The sequence below is a fragment of the Miniopterus natalensis genome, chromosome 15, assembly GCF_054644295.1.
Source record: "Miniopterus natalensis isolate mMinNat1 chromosome 15, mMinNat1.hap1, whole genome shotgun sequence".
Classification (NCBI taxonomy): domain Eukaryota; kingdom Metazoa; phylum Chordata; class Mammalia; order Chiroptera; family Miniopteridae; genus Miniopterus; species Miniopterus natalensis.
The window spans coordinates 32,640,385-32,653,109 of NC_142095.1; the positions used below are offsets into that span (position 1 = coordinate 32,640,385).

General features: G+C 45.3%; 1 protein-coding gene across 1 annotated transcript in view; it reads right to left on the minus strand.

Annotated features, from left to right (window-relative positions):
• Nucleotides 1-4,850: 4,850 nt before the first annotated feature.
• The window catches only part of IRAK2 (interleukin 1 receptor associated kinase 2), a 52,711-nt gene continuing 44,836 nt past the window's right edge, over nucleotides 4,851-12,725 (minus strand). The window contains exons 11-13 of the mRNA XM_016209935.2: nucleotides 10,840-11,025; nucleotides 7,264-7,555; nucleotides 4,851-6,049 (exon numbers count right to left, since the gene is read on the minus strand). Of these exons, the coding sequence (XP_016065421.2) occupies nucleotides 5,943-6,049; nucleotides 7,264-7,555; nucleotides 10,840-11,025 (585 nt within the window). The 3' untranslated portion in view covers nucleotides 4,851-5,942. The remainder of the gene's footprint in view (nucleotides 6,050-7,263; nucleotides 7,556-10,839; nucleotides 11,026-12,725) is intronic.

Genomic DNA, 12,725 nt, shown 5'->3' on the forward strand with positions numbered 1-12,725 from the left:
GGCCAGAAAGGGCCCGAGCCGCCCCTCAGGAGCCGGCGGCGCCCGGGTCCGCCGCCTCGGAACACACCCTGGCCCGCCCGGTTGCCCCTTCAGTCCCTGCGCCGCGGCCCAGACGTCGGCCCCGCTGCCCCACGGCCCGGACGTCCCGCCCCGGCCGCCGGCTCGCCTGCTCGCCGCCCGCTCCAATCCTGCGGCCTCTTCTCGAGACCCGACTCCACGGGCCTCCGTTGAGCCCGCCTCCTGGAACGAGGCCTGCGGCCCGCAGCCTGGCGTGCGGCGGGGGCGGGTCCTGCGCCGCACCGAGGGCGCCTATTGCTCCAATCCACGAGGGGCAAGACTCCGAGCAAGACGGAGCTCGCCTGTTGGCCAGGAGGCTGGAAGGCGGGACCTTACGCCTTATGAAACTCGTCCATTGGTCGGTAGCGAGGTGGGACGGAGCCACTCACGTGGGCCCGTAGCGCGCGAGGTTGGGGCGAGGCTGCACGCTGTTGTCGAGGCCGCCCTCCGAGGAGGTAGGGGGCGTCCGCGGACCGGGATTCCGGGGAGCCGCTCCCCGCGGCTCAGCGTTACCCAGCTTAACCCGGCGCTTTCAGGTCCGTTGACGCTCATCAAACCCGCACCAGCAGCATCACCCCATCCTCATACGGCGCAGGAAACGGGCTCAGAGACCACGTGACACACCCAGAAAGCGGCAGTACTAGAATTAGACGCCAAGGAGGGAAAAAGAGACTACATAAAAATGTAAAATATCCCCCTGGGAAAATATATTAAAGTCGAAAGACAAGAAAAGTCGCAACATATGACAAAGGCCTTACTGTGTTAAAACGATAGCAAAAAGAGAATTCGTATTAAAATGGACGAAGGAAATGAACCAATGTACAAATAAATTACGAAAGCCTCTTTAACATATTAAAAAGGCTCTACTTCAGTCATTTAAAAAATACAAATAAAATCGTTTTCACCCATTTGGTTGGCAGTGATTAAAAAGCATAATATTGCCCTGGCCAATCTAAAGAACTTAATAAACTGATGAACAGAATAGATTCAATGACATGGAAGCATAGATGAGGCTGATGAATGTCAGAGGGATGGAGGAGGGCGGGTGGGTGGAGGGGGAGAGAGTAACCAAAGAATTTATGTGCATATATGCACAACCCAAGGACGCGGACAATGGTGGGGAGAGGGACTGGGGAGGGTGAAAGGACGGGGTGGAACGAGTCATTGGGGAGAAAAAGGGACATCTGTAATATTTTAAACAAAAATAAAATTAAAAAAATATATATATATATATATATTGCCCTGGCCGGTTAGAGCATCTCTCTCTAAAAGTCAATAAATATATATTTTTTAAAAAGCCTGATAAGATTCTTTGCAGCTGAGGAAGTGGGGAGATTTTCCCCCATATGTCACTGATGGAGTGTAAATTGGTACAACGTCCTTGGAAGGCACCACTGTTTGTAGTGCAAGAATGAAAACAACCGCCCTGGCCGGTGGGCTCAATGGTTAGAGCGCCTGCCTATGTACAGTAGGGTCAGGGTTCATTCCCTGGCACTTCTGGGAGGCAACCAATAGATGTGCCTCTCTCACATCTATGTCTCCCCCCACACTCCCCCTTTCTCTAAAAATCAATGAAAAAACTTCAGTATGCAGTAAGCAAAGATACTTCTGTAAAGTACAGAATATCCATACAATGGAATATAGGGCAAAAGAATGAAGGGATCCAAAAGTACTGTTGAAAAAGACTGGCCAAGAAAGACGTGAAAAAACATAGGATCCAGAGCAGTTGTGAATGAAATACCCTGTGTGTAGCAAAAAATAATAAATCAAAGAGAGGAGTGGAACCTCGAGATTTATTAATGCCCAAGATTGACCATTGCGTGTTTGTGTATTTCTAACAGTTTTATTGAGATATAATTTATATACCATAAAATTCACTTACATATAGTTCAATGGTTTTTTAACATACAAAATAGTTTTTAGTGTGTAACTGGGTTTTTAGTATATTTAGAGTTGTGCAACCATCACCGCAACCATAACCTAATTTTAGAACTTTCATCACCCCCAAATCTTGTGACCATTACTATTTCCCTCCTCGACCTCCCTCCCTCTCACTCCTAGTTTCTGTCTCTGTAGATTTGCCTGTTCCGGACGTTTCATAATAATGGAATCATACATTTTACTTAGCAAAATCATTTCAAGTTTCATCTATGTTGTAGCATGTACTTCATTCTTTTTTATGGGTAATTTTTAATTAAATAAAATAAATTTGATGAATAATATTCCAACGCTATAAGCACATTCTGTTTATCCATTCACCTGTTGATGAACTTTTGGGATGTTTCTACTTTTTGCTATTTTGAATATTGCTGTGAACACTGGTACACACGTTTTTGTATGGGCATGTTTTCATTTCTCTTCGGTAGCGATCTACCAGTGAAATTGGGGGTCATATGGAAACTACGTTTAACCTTTTGCAGTTGAAAATGTGGGGAAAAGGAGCTCACCATTTTACAATTCCACCACCAAAGCATAAGGATTCCAATTTCTCCACGTTCTTATCAACATACCTTTTTTTTTTTAATTCCCACCCGAGGATATTTTTTTCTATTGCTTTTCAGAGAGTGGAAGGGAGAGAGAGAGAAACATCAATGTGAGAGAGAGACATCGATTGGTTGCCTCCCACATGTGGCCCCAGGGCTGGGGATTGAGCCTGCAATCCAGGTATGTGCCCTTGACCAGAAATCAAACCTGAGACCCTTCAGGTAGCTGGCCGAGGCTCTAACCACTGATCCAAAACAGCTAGGGCTTATCAACACTTTACTGCCTGTCTTGTTTAATTTAGCCATCCTGGCAGGTGTGAAGTGGTATCTCATTGCACTTTTGATTTACATTTCCCTAACGACTAATGCTTACCTTGGTTTAGTCATCAATTTAGATGGAGACTGCAGCCAAGAAATCAAGAGAAGGCTGAGACTCAGAAGGGTAGGAATGGAAGAATTAGGAATGGTTATCAAGAGCTAAGATGTGTCATGAGAGACCAAGGCTAAGACCATCCACACTCTTGTATTCCCAATTAGTATGCAAAAGTTGGACAGTGAAGAAGGCTAATAGGGGGGGAAAAGGATTCATTTGAGGGAAAAAATGTTGGAGGAAAGCTCTACGAATACTCTGGACCACCAGAAAGATAACCAAGTGGGTCCTAAAGCAAATTAAGACTGAAATATTGCTGGAGACAAAAATAACAAAACTGTAGCTGTCCCACTTCGGGCACATCACAAGAAGGCAGGGTTCCTTGGAAAAGACAATAATGCTGGGAAAAATAGAAGGCAGCAGGAAAAGAGGAAGACCAAATATGAGATGGACTGACTCCATGAAAGAAGCCATAGGCTTGAGTCTACAGGAGCTGAGCAGGGCTGTTGAGGACAGGACATTGTGAATTTTACTCATTCATAGAGTTGCCAGAGTCAGAGCCAACTCAACGGCACATAATACACACAATGAAGTAGAGCAACAAGATAAAAGGTTTTTTTTATCATCTCTGGTACTAGTAATAAACTAGTAACAGTGGTTACCTCTGGGGAGAAGAAATGAGAGACTAAGATCCAAGTGGTTAAAAGGCTTCCTTTCCACCAGGTAACCTTTTTTTAAAATTGATTTCAGAGAGAGGAAGGGACAGGGGGAGAAACATCAATGATGAGAATCATCCATCATTGCCTCCTGCACATCGCCTATGGGGGACTGAGCGCAAAACCCGGGCATTTGCCCTGACTGGGAATCAAACCGTGACCTCCTGGTTCATGGGTCGACACAACCACTAAGCAGTGCCAACTGGGCCCACCAGGTAACCTTTTTTATTGTTTGGATTTTTTGGTCATACGCATCTTATTTTTTTTAATCCTGACCCAAGGATATTTTTTCTATTGCTTTTCAGAGAGACTTGAAGGGAGAGAAGAAAACATGGATGTGAGAGAGACATCTATTGGTTGCCTCTCACACGCACCCCAACCAGGCCTGGGGATCGAGCCTGCAACAGAGGTAAGTGCCCCTGGCTGGAATCGAGCCCAGGACACTTCAGTCCACAGGCCAGTGCTCTAACCGCTGAACAAAACAGCCTAGGCGACATGCATCTTACTAACTTTTTAAAAAGTCAGGCCATCCAACCCTCTGGGGATTCATGGAAAGGCATTGTGGTGCCCCTGAACCCCTGGAATTAATACACAGAGTTGTATGTGTGTCTTTACAGCTTGCTGAAGGGAGAAGGTCCATAGCTTTAATCAGATTCTCAATGAATCTCTCCAGAAATATATGAAGCCCTAGTCTAGAAATGTAAGTATGTCCAGATAACTAGTACCCTGCTAGCATCTGCCCTCTATTGCTCAAAGAGCCCTGGGAATGCCCTGTTCATAATTGTAAGGTGCTTACCACATGCCAGGTCCTGCTTGGGGCACATGACATACACTTTAGTTGAATTCTCACAGCCACCAGAGCTTAAGACTGGGGTGTCAGTACACATCACTGTCGACCTGGGCTGGAGCCCACCTGGCTTTGTTACATATCAGGACAAAGGTGACCTTGCTGGGGGGCTGTTGAATGCTTACACAGGCATGATCTGCCCCCTGCTCTGAAAATAATTCTATGAAACAGATACTTTTTATTCTCCCCATTGTATAGATGAAGAAACAGGTTCAAAGTAACTCCCTAATTTGACCCAAGATCACACAGCTATTAACAGCCAACGTTTACAGTCAGCGCCCAATATCTTAGCCACCCCATTATACCCCAATTCATGGATGCAGAGCAACTGCTCTAAACAAATTCATCTGGACACAAAGCTAATTACAAGATATCTGTTCACTTTATCAATGTATTTTTATTTTACAAAAATAAAAAGGAAAAAAATCACTATATTAGGATTACTTAAAATAGGGCACACTAAATATAAAAGAACATTTGTATTTTACAAAAAGATCTGCAACATGACTTTAGAAATATATCCACTGCATAACCATTAAGTACATGGCAGATATAGATGTTTAATGTCTTTTTGTTTTTTTATTTTATAAAACAGGACAAGTGTACTTTCAAAGTACAGTACTTCTGTAGCCATGTCTCACCTGTTCTTCCCAACAGTCCAGGGAGGGGGAATGAACAGGAGTTACTTACAAGGAAACTGAGGTTCCAGAAATTACACGATTGACTTAATTAGCAGCAGAATCAGATATGAAGCCAGTTCTGATTCTTCATCCAGCCATAAATAATACATATTCTCAAAATAAAAGCTCCATTAAAAATATTAGCATTAATGGGATGGGAGGATAGAGGTCTAGAGTAGACTTTAAATAAATATCTGTGGGTTGCAAGATTTCCGAGAGAAAGCGGAAAACCCACAGAGCCCTTTCCCGAGTGTCTGCCATTTGTAAAACCTGAGACCTTGAGGAGTGAGTCAAGAATTGCATTGGGACACAAGTTGAAAATCTTTCAGGTCATGGAAGTTTGCAGGCAGTTGTTGGCAAATATGACCCAGAAATCTTAACTTCGGAAAGTGGTGTCAGCATTCAGAATGCTCAGTCAGTTGTTGAGGGGTGAGGACAGGGTAACGGCATTTGCTGGGGTGGTTAACGTCACACCCTCCCAGGAACCATGAAACTGCCCACATCCTGGGCCCATGTACCAGGGTTTCCGCTTCCTCTCCTGATGTTAAGCAGCTCTGACTAACAAATCCCAGAAAGGGAGAGGACTCCGTGGATTCTGCTGTCTCTGAAAGCTGAGGTCCCTTCTCCCTTCACTTACTCTGGAGATTGGACGTTTCTCTTCCCCCCCCAGGGAAGCTGATGTTTGGTTTGTGTTTCCTGGGAGACCTTGGATTCTGCCCCAGACCTTTTTCTTGATTTGACAGTCGGCTTTCCGATTGAGGACAATGGTCCTCAGCTGTGTTCTGGTCATCAGGGGCCAAAAAGCTCAATGCTGTCCAGTTTCTCCTCTTTGTAGAGCAGGATATTCTCCATCAACTTCCTTTTGGCGTCATTGATCTCGATTTTCCACGAAGTCTCTAGTTGATGTTAAAAAAAAAAAAAAAGCCACTTTAACAAAAAGCATTTGGAAATAGGTACTATTATTATAATTCTTAGTCAGACTTAGTCAGTTTCTCACTTAAGTCAGGTTTCTGAGTCAAGGCCTGAGTGTAATGAGCATTTTCATCATTTCTGTTTTTTGCAGGAAAGCCCTGCCACCTGTCCCCACCTTTCAGAGAGGAGGGAGCGCCCACGCTCCTGCCCACGGGAGAAGGGGGGGTGGAGTAAACACTTGCGCCCTCTCTCTTCGTCTCTTCCACGAATAGGAAAGGTCAGAGCCTGGGCCGTCACTGAACCGTGTTTACTAGGGGCAAGGCATTGAAGAGGCCTTCCAGATTTTTATTTCAGAAGGAAGCTGCCTATATTTGGATAGAAGGTATCTTTAGAAGCAGCTGGTGAGGACAGGTTCATGTGAGGAAGTGCGGATGGAGAAGCAGGCAGGGACAAACCACACAGGGCCCTGCTAGTCTAGAGGAAGTTTTGACTTGGTCCCTAAGTGCAATGGGGCCCTAGCCGCTTTTGCTCAGTGGTTAGAGCATCGGCCCTCAGACTGAAGGGTTCTGGGTTCAGTTCCAGCCAAGGGTATATAACTCAGTTGAGGCTTGATCCCCAGCCCTGGTTGGGGCATGTGTGGGAGGCAACCAATCGATGTGTCTACCTCACATCGATGTTTCTCTCCTTCCCCCCTGCTTCCACTCTCTCTGAAGAGCAATGGACAAAATATCCTCGGATGGGGATTTCAAAAAAAGTGCAAATGGGAGCTATATAATGGCTTTAAGCAAGGGGTGACAGGAGCTGTTTTGAAAAACCACTCTGGTTGGCCCCTGGAGAAAGGATTTACGGTAAGGGGCCAGAGTGGATCCGGGAGAGCAAAGGCAGGCATGCGTCATCTAGCGAGAGGACAGTAGTTGGACGAGTTAGGGGCATGAGTGCCATGTAGAGAAGCAGACGGACCTGTGAGATATTTAGGTCAATGGATAGGGCTGCGCAATGAATGGCACAGGGGGGCTGGAGGGAGAGGGAGGCGTCAAGGATGACTCCCCTAGGTTTCTCTTTGTGCAGTGAGGTGCTAGGTGAGCGGCTAAATATCCAAATGAACGTGTGAATAAGGGGGATGGGAGGAATAAATGATGGGCTGAGTTAGGGATATGTAAATGAGTGTGTATAAGCATTCGGACCTCCACACACTTACCACCCTCGGGAGGCTCTGGACTGGTACAGGCCACAGAGGCGCAGTCAGCCTGCATTCCCCCAGTGGCCCGCGTCCTGCCTTCCCCATCCTCTGCGGGGGCAGGAGAAGCAGCAACTCCAGACCGGGGTGCTTCTCTCACGGACGAGGCCGCTTCAAGGCTGGAATTGTCCACATCGTCCGTTTCTTCTGGGATGTTGGAGGAAGAGCCTGTGCCCTCTGAAAGCCCATCCCAAGGAAGCGACGTCTCCGGACCCCTGAGCCGCTCTTCCACAGCAGCCACAGAGACACATACCTTGGAGAGGAGAGAGACAAGATCACTCACCAAGAATTCTTTCCGAAATCAAAAATCTAACGGGTCTCTCAGGCCTCAGGAGAGAGATGCTGAAGAATCAAATGCTTGTTGCTTTGGCCAGAAGAACAGCTGAACTTGCCCCCCTCTACCCTAGCAATAGATGCGACCACATGATCAAAATGGATGACTCAGTATCCCATTCCTCTGACCTTAATGACTGGTCCAGGTTTGGGTATGTGACCCAAGCAGGCCAATAAAAATCCTGTTCTGGGATTTTTCCACCTAAAGCTTATTGAGGAAAGACTCCCCTTTCCTTTTAGTGGCAGAGCCAGATTCCTTACCACACACAGAAAATCCATTTACAGTAGGTGAAAATGAAGTCCTAACACTGAGTAAAGCAGAGGAAAGATATGGAGACAGGCACAGGCACAGACCCAGATAGTTGCACATTTGCTGGTTTGAGACCCTGGTGCTAGCTGCCCACGCAATGTCTGTCCTGTCTGCTGTTTGGTTAAATGAGCCAATAAATCCATTCATTCATTTATTCATTCACTTGTTCACATCACCCCCACCCCCATACCTCTCTTTGTGTGTCTTTCTGTGCATGTGTGTGTGTGTGTTTCTACGAGTTTGAGTTGAGTTTCTATCACTTTCAACTAAAAACACCCTAAGTAATAAAAACATTGTCCTTGAGAGCTTTTCTGCTTAGGGAAGTTAGAAAAGTTAGAGAAAGGCAGGGAAGGAATGTTTCTTCTTTACACACACACACACACACACACACACAAAGGGCATAATACATACATACCCTTAATAACCCCAACAAATTGCAAGTGCCTTGCAATTTACAAAGCACATTTAACACATGATGCACAATGAGTTTTTATCTAATTTTTTAGATAAAAAATTAAAAGATTAAAGAGGTTAAGTTTTCTGCTTAAGGCCAACCAGCTAGTAAGTGGCAGAGCTGACCACCAAACCCAGTTCTGCTTGCCTTAAAGTCCATGACCCAACTGATCTCTCATCGTCCTAGCTTGGCTGAGAACTACTGGGGGCAAGGACCATCCCTCGTTCCTCTTTGGATACCTAAAGCGCTCTATCCCCTTTATTCTGCATAGCAAATGCTTCCTCACCCTTCAAGGCCGAGTTCAAATGTCACCTCTTGAGATAAATCTTCAGAGTGTATGCCCAATAAATACTTGCCACACTAAAAACTACATTCCTTTGTAGCTAGGTGTGGCCATATAACTAGGTTCTGGACAATGGGGTTTGAAAGTGACACGTGCATTTCCAGGTCACACCTTTAAAAGGAAGGGGATGTGTTCCCTTCTTCCCTTTAACCCCCTTTCAGTGGCTGGCACACAGATGTGATGGCCTGAGCTACAGCAGCTATCTTGGACTCTGAAACGGAAGCCACACGGTAAGGACAGCAGAGCAATAACATAGGAGCCTGGATCCCCAATACTGTGGCACTGCCACATCAGCTCTGGACTGCCAACATTCAAACTGTTAAGCTAAAGAGAAAATTCTATCTCCAAACTACTGTATTTTGGAGTATCTTCATTATAGCAGCTTCTTCAAGAGTACTTTAACTAATATACTGAACAAAAAAATAAAATGAATGGAAGGATGAAAGCCTATACGAAAGAATAAGTGGTGGAGGGGGAGAGAGCTTTTTAGAACGTAAATCTGATTACGTCCTGCCCTGGCTTAAAACCCATGACTTCCTCAAAATCCTGGCTGTGCTTGCACAACCCTCTATTACTGGCCCCTTCCTCTTTGGCAGCCTCTTCACAAGCCACTTTGCCCCATATACTTTGTGTTCCAGACGCTCTGACCTTCTTCTAGGACATTGACCGTGCTAGGCTCTCTCTCAATTTAGGCTATTTGCATAAGCTGTTACTTCTGCTTGGACAGCTCTTCATCAGCTTACACATCACTTCCTCAGGAAAGTCCTCTTCGGTGGGCCCCTGTCATACACTATCCCAGCTCTCGCCACGCAATTACTGTGCAATGTATGTGAGCTCCAGAAACGTGGAACTGGCTTTGTTCACTGATATATCCCCAGGGCCCAGCATACAACTGCTGAGTGAATGACTGAATGCCACAGCACCAGAGCACAGGAGAATAGCCTAGGCTCAGAACAATGACTCGGGTCTCTAGTTCCTGCCACATCATCGTGTAAGACGAAGGACCTGGGGCTGAACTAGGAGTCCAGTGAGCTCTCACAGAAACTCACTCTGTGGCCTCGTCAGCTCCTCTCGCTGGGCTTCTATGTCCCCATCAATAAAATGGGAGGCTTGGAACAGCAGTGGTGTTTAATGAAGATTTTTTTTCAGCTGCCACAAACCCTTTCTTCAAATAAAATACTGAGAACCCAACATAATTATGAGAAGTAAAAGTGGTGTCTGACTGAAGTCATGGGTGGGACCCACTGCTCCCCACGGTCCTCTTGCTGCCAACAGCAGCTCCTAAGGCACTTTTAAGGAGCCCCTCTCTGCCAAACACCACTTGAAAATCACTCAGCTAGATTATCTCTAAGCCCTCTCAAGAAGTAATTTTGTCCTTAGACCTAGCGGTGGTCTCCAAATTTATTCCTGTTACCATGGAAATCACCTTTACATATCCTGTCCATAAGAAAATGTTTTATCCCCTGTGGTGGTGGATTTCTGGGGTGTCTGGCTAGCCCACAAAGCTAAGGATTACTCCCTTTCTCTAGGACCTGGCCCTTTCTCCTTTCAGGGGTTGACCCCCTGACTACCAGGTTTATATACTGGACCCCACTCCCCTCATCTTACCTGACTGGCCAACGGAGCCAACCTGACCCTAGCTAGACCAATCAGGTTCTCACCAAGATGTTGGAATAGGGACCTGAAGACTTGGTCTCTCGGGGGATTTGGGGGGGGGGGGGGGGGCGGATAGAACTATAGCATATAAATCAATATGGCACATCCCCTAACCAAGAAGATAAAGAAAAAGAGAATGGGGGCCTACAGAGAGGGGAAATTAAGGCAGATTCAGAGAAAGCAGCCAGCAGCACATGGCCCTCAGGCTCCTGAGACACCCTTATCCATATACTGCCCTGTTTTGCTGACGTGATTTCCAACATGTTCTACTACTTCCAACCAAATACAGCCCTGGTTTATGAGATCGCATCTTGGTGAAAAGATGAACCCTGCATCTTAAGCTAGTCCCTGATAAAGCAGGCCCATGCAGCCCCCAGAAGTGAGGCCCAGCTGACCCAGGACAGAACTCATCGCTGGGGAAAGGCTGAGAGTCAAGCTCACCTCTGCCAGGCTGGCGTTGCGCCTCCGCAGGCAGAGGCAGGTAGCCGTGGCCAAAGCCTCGGCGCAGTCCTCCGGCAGCCTTCCTGCTCTCTTCTCCAGGTATTTCTGGCAGATCTCCTTGACCATCACTTTCTCCATGGCCGTCTTCCTGGTGCTGGTCGGAATTTCATGGAGGAGTAAGTCCTTCTGTGGGAAAAACAGTGGAAAGACCCTGAGTGAGCTGCAGGGGTGTGGGATCCAAACAGACTTGCCCCACCCACCTCCACAATTACACCAAAGCTGCAAAAACTTCTCAGAAAACCAACGGGATTTTAAAAATAAATGCAAGGATCCCAGAAACAAGCAAAACAGCCAAGAACTGGGGAACTGCTAAATTCCCTGCATGCACAGGGCATTCCATAATACATTCAAAAACTACCACAAATGCAGTGGCTTAACCTTTCTAGGTAGGCCTCAGTTGATTCATCAGGAAAACAGGGATAACAGGACTAACAAAAAAGTAAATGACATAATGCATCTAAAGCATAAAGTGTAATACTTGACACAGTAAACATTCAATAAGACTATCACTCATCTTAGTGATAATAATTCATAGAATAATAGCTAACCTATCATTTATATAGTACTCACTACATGCTGAGCACTTACATTAATAATTTAATCTTATTAGCAATCACAGAGACAACCTCTTACAATATCAAATAAACATTTTAGGATGTAGGATTCTCACTCACAAGGGTAGAAACTTTACCTTATTCACGTTTGTATCTCCTGCACCAAGAACAGTGCCTGGCACATAGAAAGAGCCTTGTAAATGTTTTCACAAATTGTACATACTAACATAGTTTCATCTTTCAATTTTTATGTAATTTTATTTTATTTTAGTTAAACATATCTTTATTGATTTCAAAGAGAGGAAAGGAGAGAGAGAAAGAGAGAGAAACATCAATGATGAGAGAGTCATTGATCAGCTGTCTCCTGCATGCCCCCCACTGGGGATCGAGCCCACAACCCAGGCATGGGCCCTGACCGGGAATTGAACCTCGATCTCCCAGATCATAGGTCGATGCTCAACCACTGAACCATGCCAGGTGGACAATTTTATTATTTTTAATGGAAGTTATTCATTAAATATAAAACTAAATTAATCTTTATTGGTTCATACAGCTTTTCATACAAATGCATTTACAATTTAGAAAAAAGATTACCAGAGATTATCAGACATGGGCTGTGATATGTATCAAAAACAAAACAAGAGTCCTCATTCTGCCTCAGTTTCCCCATCCAGAAAATAGGTTGCATGAGGATCCAATAATACCTAAATGCCTGACCCCATCAGGAACTGAATGCCTACAGACTAAAAACCTCTTGCTGGCAAGGGTTGCATTTTTTTATACCCTTTTAAAATGTTTCTCTCTTTAAAAAGCATAATGGGCCCTAGCCAGTCTGGCTCAGTGATTAGAGCGTCATCCCATGGACTGAAGGGTCTCGGATTCGATTCTGGTCAAGGGCACGAATCTGGGTTGCAGGCTTGATCTGGGCTCATTCAAGAGACAACCAATCAATGTCTCTCTCTCACGTCGATGTTTCTCTCTCTCTCTCCCTCTCCCACTTCCACTCTCTCTGAAAAGCAATGAAAAAAAATATCCTTGGACGAGTATTAAAATATAAATACATTTTTTAAAAAGCGTAACGGTGTTTAAAGTTGATAAATCAACAAATAACAGTAGAAGCATATTATTTACAGATATGGAGGTGTCCATTGTCTGAAACAGAAGCAGAAAGTGTTCAAGAAACTGTTCTTGCCCTGAAAGAACAATGGATGTAGATGTTCACCACTTGACTACCCCAGTGAAATCATGGACCTCATCTAGCAACAGTGATCA